General features: G+C 52.2%; 3 protein-coding genes across 3 annotated transcripts; all 3 read left to right on the top strand.

Annotated features, from left to right (window-relative positions):
- Nucleotides 1–2553: 2553 nt before the first annotated feature.
- Nucleotides 2554–5101, top strand: LTHEOB_1686 (NADP-dependent leukotriene b4 12-hydroxydehydrogenase; the record flags this gene model as incomplete). The annotated part of the gene is made up of 2 exons (XM_035510414.1): nt 2554–2948; nt 3004–5101. The coding sequence occupies 2 exons, from the start codon at nt 2554–2556 to the stop codon at nt 5099–5101; spliced, it is 2493 nt and encodes an 830-aa protein (XP_035366196.1).
- Nucleotides 5102–5511: 410 nt separating this feature from the next.
- On the top strand, nt 5512–6579 carry LTHEOB_1685 (alcohol dehydrogenase; the record flags this gene model as incomplete). The annotated part of the gene is made up of 1 exon (XM_035510413.1): nt 5512–6579. One exon carries the CDS (start codon nt 5512–5514, stop codon nt 6577–6579), a length of 1068 nt encoding a protein of 355 aa, XP_035366195.1.
- A 5263-nt stretch (nt 6580–11842) lies between these two features.
- LTHEOB_1684 (Nad dependent epimerase) lies at nt 11843–12907 on the top strand (the record flags this gene model as incomplete). Its single annotated transcript, XM_035510412.1, has 1 exon — nt 11843–12907. The coding sequence occupies one exon, from the start codon at nt 11843–11845 to the stop codon at nt 12905–12907; it is 1065 nt and encodes a 354-aa protein (XP_035366194.1).
- Between the last annotated feature and the right edge of the window lie 2152 nt (nt 12908–15059).

Raw genomic sequence — 15059 nt, 5'->3', positions numbered from 1 at the left:
GACGCTGAATCGAACGCCGCCCGCGGGTAGCCTCGAGGCCTCGCCTCCGCTTTCCCTCCCGCCACGGGGCCCCCTGCTCTCCCTGCCGATCCTTCGCCAGACAGGGCCCCCGACCGCCATCCCACACCATGTGTCTCCGGCTTCCATTGGACAGTGTTCTGGAAGTAAATCAATTCGCACACGCGTCGTCTGCCCCAGCGAGAGCCCGATAGCCTGTCATTCCCCTACAACGTATCCTTTCACGCCCCCGAGAATCCAAAGCCTTCAAATGTTTCCTCCACTCGAAACTTGTTCGAAACGCCGTCAGGCGGTCAAGGACGCAAGTGCTGATCATTGCGACGACACCACCAGCGCGGAACATCTGCTCCGTGACGTACAGTTGCAATGCCCCATACTTTTAGCCACGAAACGCGACAGGCCGGAGTCGCACGTGCCCCTTTAAAACAAAAAGTGCAAGGATTCCGGCTACGGAGGGAGCTTCTCCAAAATTACCCAATGAGGCAGGAGGTGGACGCAGAAGATCAGGGTGCACCAAAGGGGTGGACAGCGCCAAGCTCGGCTCCCAGTCCCTTTTTTCTTATCGTTAACAAGGAAACGCCAAGCACTTGGAGACCCCAAACGTGCCTTCAACGGTGTTTGTGGGGAACCCTGGGGCGTATGTACAAATATGGCTGGTAGATTGGCAGAGCGAGCACGCAATCCCGATCGACTGGGTGCCTGAAAGCATGGGGTTTGCAACCAACGTCCAACCGTCTCTTTTATATCACCCGCCGCACGTCGAGATTGCTGCATCGGCATGCAATTGATTCTTCTTTGTTTTGCAAGATTCGCTGGTGAGAGTACTGCTGTATTTGGATACTGTTGCCGCATATGGTATATCAAACCAACTTGGTGAGGCCGGAAACCAGCATTAAGCGGAAGGATCTTTATTAGAGGTTAGCAGCTCAAGGCATTGTTGTTAAAAACATCCATATTATTCAAGAGACCATTGCGAAGATGTTTGCTAACAAAGAGTCATGGATCGACGTGGAGGGGGCGAACAGGTTCTTTTGGCATAGGAAATAAGCTACGGTGTTGCTAACGTACACAGAACATTCCCGTTAAACACCAGCCACTTTGATGCAATCTGGGCCACTCCTGAACTTGAGTTGTGGAGAAGTCCAATCTTGCATGCGCCTCCGTTCCGCTATATTGCGGTTCGCTGTTTAGGTAGGTAGGCGAAACGAAGAAGAAGTTCCACAAAGAGCAACGGTGGAGACGAGTATACGTGGTCGAACCGTAACAATAATCGGTAAGCCGTTGGCCTTATAGTACATATGCCCGGAGGACAGCCTATCAGGTTGTATTGAATCACCACCACTTGTGCGGAAACCACCAAAGGTTTTTACCACAGAAGATGCAAGTTGGAAATCCATTGATCATCTGAGTGCAATGCAGGCTGGCGGGGTGCACAGGTCCGAAGTCTGCCTCTTGTCAAGTTTCCGATGTTTGATGATGGAAGTTGGGCGTTGAACACTGAGCGCCTTGAGCATTCGGAGCCCTATTGTGTAGGCTCCTACCTAGTTCTGCTAGCAGAAATTAGAGTAGGTAACTTCAACTGAACGGGAGATGCTAACCGACGAGCCCAAGAACCCCCACGCCGATGAGAACAAGGCCCACCACTCCGATGAGAACAATATCCCAAGTAAGAAAATTCGTGCGAGCGCTATTGGAAGCAGTTGAGTAGAGCTGAGTGTAGGTGAGAATCCCCGCGTCTTCCAGATCCTTGTCAATGTCAGGCAGTAGCTGGTCAGAACCTGAAGTCATTGCGAGGATGGTTGATGGAGAATTTGGTGTGGTAGTTGGCTTGGGACGGGAACGTTAAGATACAGAGCTGGTGCTGCGATAAAGCTTTTGGGCGGCCAGAGAAAACAGAGTGAAGGCTGCCGACCAAACGTTGTTTTACGGCAGGTTCGTTTCTACTGCCACTTCTTAAAGAGAATAGTCACCTTTATACTTTGGGCTTGTGCCCCGGCTTCAGCCGCTGCTCGGCTTCCCTTTTCCTCGTTCCATTTTGGCAGGTCCTGACCGCGCCTTGACGCAAGCCTCCGCAGCTATGGCATGGGCGGTTAACGCTCAAATCGGGAAGAGCGGACCTAGCTAAGGGTCAGAGCAATATGGTGCTCTCATGATAAAGTGGCTCGTTTGAGCATGATTCCTAGTCATCTAATTTGCAATTGAGGCTAATGCGATTCATTGAGAGCTCAACCAGCAGCTTGAGGCCTTCTAGCACGCGGGTCATCCAGGTGAGGCATCGTGCAGCGCAAGCTGGTGGCGGGAATGCAGCGTAGTGAAGTCGAGTTGGCTTGTGCAGGTAGAAATCGATCGAAAAACTGAAAAGCATAGCAAAATTAGAGCACGGTAGTTGTTATGGCGTTGAGCGTTGTGGCTGAAGAGACGTGTCACGAAAGTCGTGGCCATGTTCCATGTGGGGCAAGGGGCCTGCGCGCTTTGCATGACATGAGACACGACACAGTAGGCAAGACGACAGAACATCACCCACCGCCCCGCGCAATGTCTACTACCTCACTGCCCGTCAGACCGCCTCCTGCTTCAGCCAGTGGCGCTCGCCCAGTCATCACCTCCGACTTCTGGGATCTCTACAAGTCCTCCAAGCGAGATACTGGTTACGTGCTAGACTGGCTGCGTCGCACTGTCGAAAATGCAGCACGCACGAAGAAGTCCAAAACACCCATTGTCCCCATTGACGGCCGCTTGACCGTCCAAAACCTCCTCCAGGCCAGTGAGTTCGTCTCCAAGCGCCAAGTGACCGCTCCTCTGTACATCCGAGGTGCCTTTAAGCGCACTCTTGTCAAGCGTCGACAGATTACCGAGTGGTACCGTCAGCGGGAACGCATCGATCCGACTGTCAAGCCTGGAAATGAATCCCACGCCTTTTTCAACGATGCGTATGCCTCTGCGTTTCCAACCATGATCTTGAGCCATGTGCTGATCCTCAAACAGACTCGCCACAGCCTATGATTTGATGTTCCCTGACCAAGACGAGCCAGCGCCCGAAAAGCCCGCCGCTGCTAAGGATACATCCAAGCCGGCCGGAGATGACTCGCCGAAAGCCTCCAAAAACTTCTTCGACGTCCTCGCCAACATCCCTGAAGAGGAACCCGGTTCTCCCGTTCTCGAGCTCGCCGAGCGAGATGTCCCCGAAGATGTGCCCGAACCGATCGAGTACGTCTTCGTCGATGACCCGCTCGCCGAGATTCTGGACCTCCATCTCTACGTCCTGGAGATGGACGCCCTTGTGTCTGCCACCAAGCACTTCTGGAAGCTTTCTGCAAATGCCGAAATGCCCGTCCCACTTGCAGCTTGGTTGACCACGGCGGGATTTGCAGCAACGAAACGACTCTGCGATCTTGTCACCCCCGCCATTGGTGGCCATAGAGCCCTCCTTCACCACTATACCAGCAAGAGGGCCGACCTTGGAATAAGCGGCATTGACGTGTCCCAGGGTATGGTTGAGAAGACTGGTCAAAGCCCCATCTACAAGGAATTCTCTGACGGCCTGGCCCTCGCCTTCCCCTGCTCCGCTCTGGTCAACTTCAAGAAGGACAAGCAGAACGACTCTGAATTCATGGGTGTGATAGAGCGCCAGCCTATCTCAAAGTCTTTCTTGTCCGAGGAGAAGGAAAAGGAAGAACAGGAGAAATTCATGCAAGCCGTCATGAAGACCATCTCAGATCCCTCTAAGAAGGAGCTCTCGGCGGATGAAGCCCTTGCCGTGATGCAACTTTTGGCTGAGAGACAAAGCAGAGACTCACAAGCTATGGAATCTGTTCTGAGGAGCATCACGCAGCTCATCAAGGACGACAAGAATAAAGGCGCTTCCTGGAAAGACGACATGAACCCCCTGCTTCCCGAAACAAGAGAATTCCTGGGATCGAAAGAGCTCTATCCGGGTACGACTCTTGTAGTCGGTCTCCAGCTGCTGCTAGAAACTTCTAAGAGCTTCGTCTACAAAGGGGATGCGCCGAATCCTATGAACTGCCGCATGATGGCTCTCAGACTTGCCCAGGAGGTGGTGCAAAACATCCAGTTCGTCAATGATCATGACCTTGTTGCGAAGAATCACACCGTACCCATGGCGTCTGGACTTCATGGAGTATCCGACAGGCTAAAGGCTCTCATGCGTGAGAAACGGCTTGACTTGTACTCACAGTCTCCATGGACAGGAGGTCAACAAATGGTACAGACCTTGGCATATGCACTTGAAGCTGGTCTGTCACTTTGCAACCAACGTGGCATCGTTGGTACGGTTCTGTACGGTTACAACGCTGTGCAGCAGCTTTCCGATGCTCCAGTCAAGAACCCGCTTCTGGATGCGCTCTCGAATCTCCTATTGGACGCCGTCTTTCTCGGGCGCCTCCCTGCATCGAACATGCACAGTATATGGATGCGTTTCCTGGGCGGAGGTGTTGAGAAGAAAAGTGCCCGCGGCAAAGACGGAAAGAAATTTTCAATCACGTTCCCCAAGCGTCCAACCGACTCCAACAACACGGCCGACTTCCAGAAGCGCATTGACGCGTTCAGCCTATCGTTGTTCCACAACCTCTATGAGAGTTACTGGATGGGACGCCCGGAGTTCTGGGCTCAAGTCTTCAGTAACAGAGAGAAGAAGACGGTGTCCAAGGCGGAGTCGATTCAACTAGACATCAAGCTCCACAGACGACCATTTGGCGAAGCTCTCTACATGATGAGCGATGTCGTTTCGTCGGAGTTCAACTCGGAATTTCCTGTGGCGAAGGTCAATTTCTTCGCCGTCTACACCACCTGTGTCGATATGCTCACGGAGATATCGCGGAGAGCAACGGCAAATCCGCCGGAGGAGCTCCGCTGGGCGTGGGACCTTGGCGTTATAGACTCCCACGTTGACGCCGCCGCTGGTTTCACCTTCATGAACCACCTTCTTCAGGACATTGATGTTCGGTCTAGCAAGGGAGATAAGGCGAACATTTCCAAGCATTCTGGACTGCGCCTCGTGCAGGATGCGATTAACCATGTTTGGGGAGACAAGAAGTGGGAAGACTTCTTTTGGAAGAGTGTGTAGTTTCCCGATTGGCGACATATACTGTCATGTGAGTGCCAATCTATCAGAGAGCGTGAATCCACAGATTTCCAAGAGTTCTTCTCCGCTTCTATCATGCCAGGATTCGGACATTGGCCCTTTCAAGTGCAAGCTCGCGGTCCAGACACAGGTGTTCGCCCAACCATGAATCCCGGGAAAAGGCCCGAATCGCCTTAACCACCGTCGTGTCCGGCCTCACTTCCCCTTCAGTCTATCATCCCATGGGGGCCAAAACATTGCCGTATGTTCCTTTCGAAAATGCCGTGATTTCCTCTTCAGTGTTCATACGTTAAGTAATTGCCGTCTCGCTTTTTATTTTCTAAATCGTGTTTTCTTGCTGGTCGTTTTCCCGAGCTTACTACCTACCATCCTAACCACCAACCCAAAAAAAAATGTCCACCACACCCACAACAACCCGCCAATGGCTCCTCACCCGGCAGCCCACCGGCGCACCCATCCTCTCCGGCCCATCCGCCACCTTCAACCTCGTCACCGCTGAGCTCCCCCCACTCCAAGACGGCCAGGTGCTCTGCCGCGTGCGCTACATCTCCAACGACCCGGGCCAGCGCGGCTTCATCGGCATTGGCGTCGCCGACGAGCGCATGTACGTGCCGCCCGTCCACGTCGGCACCCCCATGCGCGCCGGCGTCATCGCCGACGTCCTCGAATCGCGCGATCCTTCCCTCCAGCCGGGCCAGACCGTCATGAACCTCCACCTGGGCCTGTGGAGCGAATACGTCGTCCTCGCCGCCGCGGACTGCCAGCCGCTGGCCCCGCTGCCCGGCGGGCTGCCCGTCACGCACTTCCTGGGCGCGCTCGGCGCCCCCGGGCTCACGGCGTATTATGGGCTTGTGGAGGTGCTGCAGGCGGGATCGCAGCACAATACGCTCGTTGTTAGTGCGGCGGCTGGCGCGACGGGCAGCATGGTTGTGCAGATTGCGAAGAAGTTGCTCGGTGTCAAGCGGGTCGTTGGTATTGCGGGTGGCCCTGCCAAGTGCGCGTGGGTGCGCGACCGCCTCGGCGCCGACGCGTGCGTCGACTACAAGAGCGCGTCGTTCGCGGACGACCTGGCCGCCGCGACGGAGGGGTTTGTGGATTTGTATTTCGACAATATCGGCGGCGCGATATTGGATGCGGTGCTGCCGCGCATGCAGCGTGGCGGGACTATCGCTGTTTGTGGCGCTGTGTCGACGTATAATGATGCGGAGCCGATGGGGTTGAGGCACTGGATGGAGGTTGTTAGTATGCGGTTGCAGCTGAAGGGGTTCGTGCTGCTGGATTGGATGGATCAGATTCCGCGGGCGATTGGGGAGCTGGTGACGGCGGTGGTGGAGGGGAAGATCGTGCTGGGTGAGGAGCATGAGACGGTGATTGAGACGGGGATTGAGGGCGTGCCGGAGGCGTGGATGAAGTTGTTTGAGGGCGCGAATAGGGGGAAGTTGATTACGAAGTTGGTGTAAGAGGTGGTACCAAGGTGAGGCGAGGTAGAGATAGATGGAAAGGTCAGGAAATGAGAAATATCCAGTCTTTTTTTCTGCTACCCTGTCCACTGGGTGCTGCAGACTATTACAACTCTTGAAAACATTGGCACCGCTCGTGGTCGACTACTCTCGGGATGATGCTGAGATCCTTTGACCTGGAAAACTACCGGTAACCTATCGTGATTCGCGATTTACATTCAAACTCCAAAGTAGCCAGCCTGACCGCCAGCGCAAAGTGCCTTTTTTTTTTTTTTTTGTTGGGCTCCTAAAAAGCATGTACAGCCCCCTCTCGCAGCCGATAGTTAGCACGAAGAATAGCAGGGGTGTAGAATATAGCGTAACTATGCCCCAGCTCTGCCCTAGAAAAACAAACATATGTGGGTATTTGAAGCTATCGTCCATACGTGTATGTAGAATTTTTAATCAGCATTCTCGTCAGGACGATAGCTTCACCTACCCATAATATGATGAAAAAAAACAAATCCACGCTAGCCATCGGCCGCGAGAGGGGACTGTATTGTAGTCAACTGGCATTTCACATGGTATAATGGATTGATTGTCAGATCCTTGCAATCGGGTCGTACGGCTTACCACGAAATTTCCATTGGTCAAAATGAGAGCGATGTTTTGGCAGCCGCCAATCTCAGAGGGGCCCACGTCAGCATTGCATATACCCAAGCCAGCGTAGATCAGCATGGAATATTTTGGTGTAGTCCAATCAGACTCACGGTACACAAGAGAGCGAGCAGTTAAATGTCGAGAGCCTTGTTCCCTACGAAGATCCCCATCCTCCTTCCTATCATTCCAACTATCGACCATTCTATCTACCTCTCACACCACCATGAATGAACAATGGGAACTTCACAAAGCCGAGATTGTATCTCTCTATCGGGAACGCACCGCACAGGAAGTCCGAGACCACATGCGGCAAGCCCACTCATTTGATGCAACGTAAGATCAGCACCTATCTATCCCCAAGAACCGCCGTTCTGAAGGGATCCTCACTTATGTACCCTTTCAGGCCCCAGCAATATGAGCGCCGTCTCAAGAAATGGGGGGTTCGCAAGAATCTCAAAGCAGAAGAATGGATGCTGCTTGGTCGTCGCATTGCAAAGCGCAAGGCTGAGGATGACAAAGAGAGCGAATTGAGGGTTGATGGCTATCCATTCCCCCCAAGAAAGGTTTTGAAGGCAGTCTCAAGGTACCAAGAAGGTACAATAGAGAGACTACAACGAGGTAAGTGCTCGTCGCTTGACTTTACGAAATAAATCTGATAGACTGTCCAGAGCAACGGCCACTTCGAAGCCCAACACCAGAAGGATGCCAACTATTCACTCCGGTCATCTCTGCGATGCCTTCGCCGGGACTGTCTGCAGTGTTCTCCCTCAATCTGGACAAAGCTCCTCTACTCCAATTTCAACGGTTCATGGGACAGAAAGGTACACTGCCACCGTTGTTTCTTTTTTATTTGTTCTTAAGCTAATTATGTATCCAGTCGTGGTGTTCCAAGAACTCCTATCTCATCTCGCCAGTGATAAGAATGATTACGCAGTCGTAACAAGACCAACTACCGATCTTTTACAATCAGTTCAGCACAATACTCTCGTATTGCAAGCAGTTCACGAGTCATCTTTTACTCTGTTGCCCTCTGTAATCACTCAAAAGGCACTTGGGAAATTTTTCGAGGCAGTGTTTCACACCACCAACCATACATTGGACGACGACGAATCACGCAACAAGACTTTTCAGAAACTCGTCACGGACGTACTCGCACGCATGATCGAAACTCCTCAAAACAAAGCCCTCTTGCTCCACGCCATATCGGAACAAAATCCCACTTTCGATGCTCTCATCGAAATCACTTTCCGAACAGCATTGCTCGAAAACAGAGTGGATTTGGTGAGATTCCTGATAGAATCTGCAAAGGTCGATCCGAACGACACGATTCCTATGTCTAGCGGACCTTGCTCTCCAATGGAAATTGCTATTCGCGAGCGTAACTTTACCATGGCAGAACTTCTGACTGGTCTCGGAGCGGACGACTACAAAGGTTCGCTGGACTCCCTTGTCAAGAATGTACCCCCAGAATTCTTGCAAAAGATCGTGGTTAAGCGGTACGCCAATATCTTCGACGCTCCTATGGCTTTCTGGAAACATTTGGGATGCAGAGAATTCCTACGGAAATCATTGGAAAAAGCTGTCAATCTGAAGCAAACCCAAATAGCCTCGATGCGAAACACTCCAGAAGATACCAAGTTCGCATTGTCCGCTTTGAAGGCTGCTGTCTGGAGCAATGATTTCCAAACTGCAAGAACGATAATAGAATATTGCAGACACTGGGAACTCGAAGTCATGGACGAGACTGAAGATGGATTGGTATTCTCTGCCGTAGAGGTGGGTTCCATGGACATGATCCATCTTCTCCTCAAAAATGGTGCAGATGTCAACATACCAGGACCACTCAACATATCTCCTTTGACCATGGCTATTCTGGACAGAAAACCCCACATAGCCCAGTATCTAATCAAATGGGGAGCTTCCATTGAGCGTTGTCCCAGCTACAAATACACAGCGCCTACCCCACTACAAGCTGCAGTATACACAAGATTCTACGAAATAGCATCGATCCTCATTCACCGGGGCGCAGACGTCGAAGCAGCACCTTCAACCATAGCTAAAGAGGGTGGAAACGAAAGACTCCGCGGGATCCGTTTAGCCCTTCAGGATATGTGCAACGAGTCTGCATTGGAGATGCTTGTCTTTGGTGGATACAACACTAGTCTCGAACTGATCCGGCTGCTTGTGGAGCATGGTGCAGATGCCGATGCATGCCTTGATCGCGCAATCGACCCCACGAAACGAGGCATTTCATCGGGAACAACTTCAGATAAGGTTCTCAGGTATCTCCTCACAGTTTGTTCGTCATTTTCCATCGGAGACGCACTTTACACTGCCATTGAGTTGGGATTCATGCAGTCTCTGCGATTTCTCAGGGAGAAATTTTATCCGCATATGTCTTCTTCAACCAAGTGCTCCGATACTGAGTTCCAGGTAGAAACGGTATCCCATTTCATACACCATGGAATGAAGCTCATACGTTCGGATAACAAACCAATGAGATTCAGTGGATGTATATACGAACATGAACCCGCATTGGCCGAACTCCTTCTTCAAAACGGGGCCTACGTCTTTGTCTTCGACGAGCTAGAGGATGCTGTAGTTTGTCAAGACAAAGATAAGTTGAAAAGAGCATCTGAAAAACTATTTTCAGCGCCTCCTCATCCAACGCTTCTCCAGGACCCATGCTTCGGTCATTCCACCTTGGAGTTACTGTCAGTACCAAGATTCCGTCGTTTTGATATAGTCGAAGACTTACTCAAATGGGGAGTTCGAGTCAACTCCCCGTGCGCCGTTTCAACCGTGTTACAAGTTTGTTCTCACGGGACGGTGGAAGATTTGCGGATGCTCCTTTCCTTTGGCGCACCGGTAAATTTAGAGCGCGATTTTGAATGCTACTGCTGGGATAAAATCACTGCCGGAGAAGAAAATTTCACTTTTAGCCCTTTGCAGGTTGCAGTGGTGAATAGGCGAACAGACATGATTGATGCCCTGCTAAAATATGGAGCATCGGTCGATTTTGTCGGTGAGACATATGCCGAAGGGGTTGACATCGAAACTCCAATATCTGAGGTCTATCACTCCAAGATCGACACTGAGTCTAAATTCGAATCCACACTCAGCATTGCTGTGGATGGTGGCCTTGAAATGGTGGAAATTATTCTGGCTGCTGGAGCAGACGTCAATGAACCACCCTATGGGATCGGTGGGCGTACTGCTTTACAGAAGGCTGCTGAGGTTGGGGACATAAAAATTGTCGAGTACCTACTTCGAGAGCAGCAGGCTGATGTTAACGCGAGCCCCGCCACATGGCAAGGCGTCACAGCGTTACAAGCTGCCGCGACAAACTCGGATTTCGACATGCTACACATGCTTCTGGAGAAGGGAGCCGACCCAAATGCCCCAGGCGCGAGATATGAGGGAAGAACAGCTCTGGAAGGTGCAGCAGAGAGAGGTAGAATCGACATGGTTCAACTGCTATTGGACAATGGAGCGGATGTCAGCAGCCCTGATTTTGGTGTCATTCAACTTGAAAACGCTGTGGAACTGGCATGGGAAGAGGGTTTTCAAGCCGTAGCCAGGATGTTGGAGCGTCACCGAGATAGCTTGGCGTCAACATCATGACAGATTGAGTCTATGAAGAAAGGAGGTGACGATGGGTATTACCACGCTCAAGACCTCCCCGCCGAGGATTTGCGGTCGTGATTCTGGGGAGCCGCGAAACCCGATTGATCACCATCGGTCAGAGAGTCGCTGCTGGGACTCTGGTGCTTCATCATGACCAAATCATTTGTCTTGTTTGTATTTGGTTTTGCATTCTCATTTTTCTTTTATTTTTTTTTTTGGTCTTACTATGGAGAGATAATGCAACGATCTTCGGAGGCATAATATCGTATGCAATGTGTGACGATGTCAGTTCAGTTAATAATGTAACAAAGTTGGGTTACTTGGAGCTATTTTTCAGGTGTATATCTACATCTATAGTGTATTCAAGTGCGAATGGACGATTTAACTGCCCTGTTGCAATACGAAGGGAACCGACCTCGTGCGGCTCGAGCAGAGAGTTCGCCGGGCAACTGCGGCGTGCGGAGGTTTTGATTGGCTACACGAAAACCAACTCCCCACCAACCGAATGGCAAGCGACATCACTGCAAAATTGTACGGCTCTCCAAGTTATACACTCGAAATGATTCCAAGACTGGAACACAGAATTCTCTTTCATAATTCATCCCAAACTCTAATAATTTGCCCTAAACCTCTGAGTCACAGAAGTGCCATCTCATAGCCCTGAAATACTTTGTACTGTATGTACCTCTCCCACGTTACCAACCACACCTTTGGATAAGCGTCGTTCACCAGATCACCACCTAAGACCTAGAAGATCGGACGAAACACGGCTGAAAATGGTAGAGATAACTAAAAAGCACACCATAATATTTCTAATCAAAATCGGGTAACTTCGTACCCGAACCCGAGATATCGAAATCCTGACTTCTCAAAATCTCCAACACCAAAGGATATAACTAGGACTCACAAGCAGCGAAGCAAAGCCTACCATCAGTGTTCCCTCTTCCTTCACTTCTCTCCTCCCCACCCACACCAACCACACACTTCCACGAAAACCATGACTCCCCCAACCCACAACGTCCTCATCCTCGGCGCAGGCGGCTACCTCGGCCACGCCATCGCCACCGCCTACATCCGCACCGGCCGCTGGCGCGCCTACGGCCAAATCCGCAACCCCTCGCACGCCACGCGCCTCTCCGCCGCCGAAATCACGCCCATCCTCGCCCGCGACCTCGCCGACCCGAACCTACCCGCGACGCTCGCCTCCCACGCGCCGTACTACAACGCCATCGTCGTCGCCATCGACGACGCCATGCTCGGCGACGCCTACCCCGCGCACCTCGACACGCTCATCCGGCTGTGCCGCGTCGTCGCGGCGTTGAGTCGAAGCGCGACGGATGGGAAGGTCAAGCCGCTCGTGCTGCTCTCGTCTGGCCTCAAGGACTTTGGCGAGACGGGGTTGGATGGGGAGGAGGGCTTGAAGCCCATCACGGAGGAGTCGCCGCTTAATCCGCCGAACGCGACGCGCGTGCGCGCGGTGACGTGTGGGCAGATCCTTGAGCAGGGTGGTGGGGAGGACGGGTTCGATGCGGTTCTAGTGAGGCCGTCGAACTTGTACGGGTTGAGCGGGTCTGCGTACGGGTATTTCTGCAAGATGGCGGAGCGCGCTGCGGCTGCGGACGCAAGTGGCGAGCTGGTGCTCGGTGCGGATCCGCGGACTATCTTGCATAGCACGCACGTCGAGGATGCGGCTGAGGCGTACGTCGCGCTGTCGGCGGACGGTTTGAGGGAGGCGGTGCGCGGGCAGTCGTTTAATGTTGCGGGCAGCAGGTACGAGACGCTGGGGGAGATTGGGGAGGCGCTGGTAAGGGAGTACGGGATTAAGGGCGGCGTGCGGTACGATCCGGGTGTGAAGGAGCGGGCGGGCCCGGGGTTGGATTTCTTCATCGTGGGGTTCTCGGAGTGGGTGTCGTCGGAGAAGATTAGGAGGGTGACTGGGTGGAGCGATAGGAGGGCGACGTTCGCGGAGGATGTTGGCGTGTATAGACGTGCTTACGAGGCTGCGCTTCAGCAGGGGCATCCGGATGCGGTGAGGTGGGAGGGGGCGATGGGTAGTCACTGACCTTTGTTCTTGTAGACCCTTTTTACTGTAATTGTGGTAAATGTGACTTCAATGCTTCTGCAACCACAAAGTGTCCATTCTCCTCTGCCATTCTCACTGCATTGAGAAACCGTTGGTGGCCGTCTTGCCCTGTGATCTGAAATCCGGATCGTAAGAGAAAGATTACCGTATCGAGACGGCCGTGTTCTGCTGCACCTTCCAAAGCAGTTCTTCCATGGACTACTGAGGGAGCTCTATTGACATCCGCACCGTGCTTCAGGAGCAGCTCGACGATGCCAATGTACCCACCGATTGATGCAAGTTGGATTGCCGTTCCGCCACCTCTGTGGGCAGCAGGTGCATCGACATTGGCTCCATGTCTGATCAACATTTGGACCATCTCGTAGCATCCAGATTCCGCCGCGGCTTGTATCGGTGTGCGCTTGAAGCCCCTAGTTGCCGAAAAATTGATGTCCGCACCTGCATCAAGGAGCATCTCGGCCATCCGAATCTTTTTTGCCTCGATGGCGATTTGAAGGACGGAGATCCTTGGATATCTTACACCCAGGAGTTCGTCGTTTGGGTCTCGTGACAAGGCCCCGTTCGGGTCGGCTCCTGCCTCAAGTAACATCTGCACGGTTTTGATACTTGCAGAATTGTCTTGTCGAACCGCTAGAGCAAGAAACCAACTGAAAGCTCCGTTGTGCTTAGACAAGTCTATAGCAATGATAGACTGAAGGTGTGTGAGTTTCGAAACATTTTCCTTCAAAATGGCATCTTTGAGCGCGAGATCACAATAACCCTTTTTCCCGTGAGGATATCTTTGGAAAAATGCCTTGTGGAGTAGACCAAACATCTCGGAGTCGCCTTCCATTACTCGGAGGAGCACTGACGGATCACCGGGATCCGCTCCATTGAGAAGCAAGTGGTTCACGATATCAATGTCTCCGACACCGACTGCCGTAGCTAGTGCAGTCTCTGAGCTGGACGCATTGAGGTCTGCCCCGGCCGCAATAAAACGCTTAATTAGTGGCCAATCTCTGCGCTCTATGGCAATTGACATTGCCTCGTGGCTGATGGGACATCCGGCGACCAGCAAATCCTCGATGATGGAAGTATCCCCCCATTTAGCAGCCAGCACAAGATCCGAGCTATCGAGTTTGGGATCGGCATTGAGCAGCGCACGCACGATGCGTGGGTTGTGATATGCTAATGCGGTGTGAAGCTGCCACCTGGAACCTTTCGGAGTCGCTCCAGCGCCAAGGAGTAATAATGGAACTTCCTCGTCGAAACGACTTGCCTCACTGAGTGCTTCGTCGAGCCCGATATTTGTTTGAATCTGGAGTAGACGCCGGACCATCTCCGTATCTGCAAATTCTGATGCAGCAATGAGTGCGGGAACATACTGTTCCTTCTCTCTTATATGACGCCACGCGCCTCGTGCTTCAAGGATCTTGATAATCTCTGTTTCACACGTCCGGATTGCTTCCGCAAGCGGGGTTGATGGAGGATTGTCATAGCTCAAGCCATCCACTTTTGCTCCTTTTTCAAGGAAGAATATAACCATGTCCGTTTTCTCACTTCTCACAGCGTAAGTAAGAGTGGCGTCGTTGATTTGTGCTCCGGAATCGAGGAGAGTCTGCACCAACTCGAAATCGGCCTTTTCCGCTGCGCTATCAAGCATTCTTGGACAGGACTTAAAGTACGGCGCATTGATGTTGGCACCAACGTCCACAAGTTGTTCAACAATCCTCATGCAAGTCTCATGGCTCAGTTCGGAGATCAGCTCACTGAGGATTCCGTCGCTCCCCCATTCTTCATGGTTTTCACGAACACCAGCTCTGAAGAGAGCCTCTACTACTTCTTCTCCTTTGTACATCGCTGACTTGAGTGTTTCAAGACAAACTCTTGCACCGTTATCCAGAAGCAACCGAACAAATTTCAAGCTTACTTGAGCTCTGGCGAAAGGGGCCTGTTCGATCAAACGTGAGAGAGCGCCGCTTCCACGTGAATTTACGTTTGAAAAGGTCTTGTTCACGTCGACTTGATACCCCAAGAGAACCTTTGTTGATTCAAAATCATGGAGTTCAGCTGAAAGTTCGACCGGGGTGTATCGCTCGCCATTGAAATGGCATACAGCTGTGTTTGGGTCAACACCTGTGACGTTCCGGCA

Source organism: Lasiodiplodia theobromae (genome assembly GCF_012971845.1).
Source record: "Lasiodiplodia theobromae strain AM2As chromosome Unknown scaffold_4, whole genome shotgun sequence".
Lineage (NCBI taxonomy): Eukaryota > Fungi > Ascomycota > Dothideomycetes > Botryosphaeriales > Botryosphaeriaceae > Lasiodiplodia > Lasiodiplodia theobromae.
Note: the sequence above shows the minus strand (reverse complement) of the source record. Positions and strands in the feature narration are given on the sequence as shown.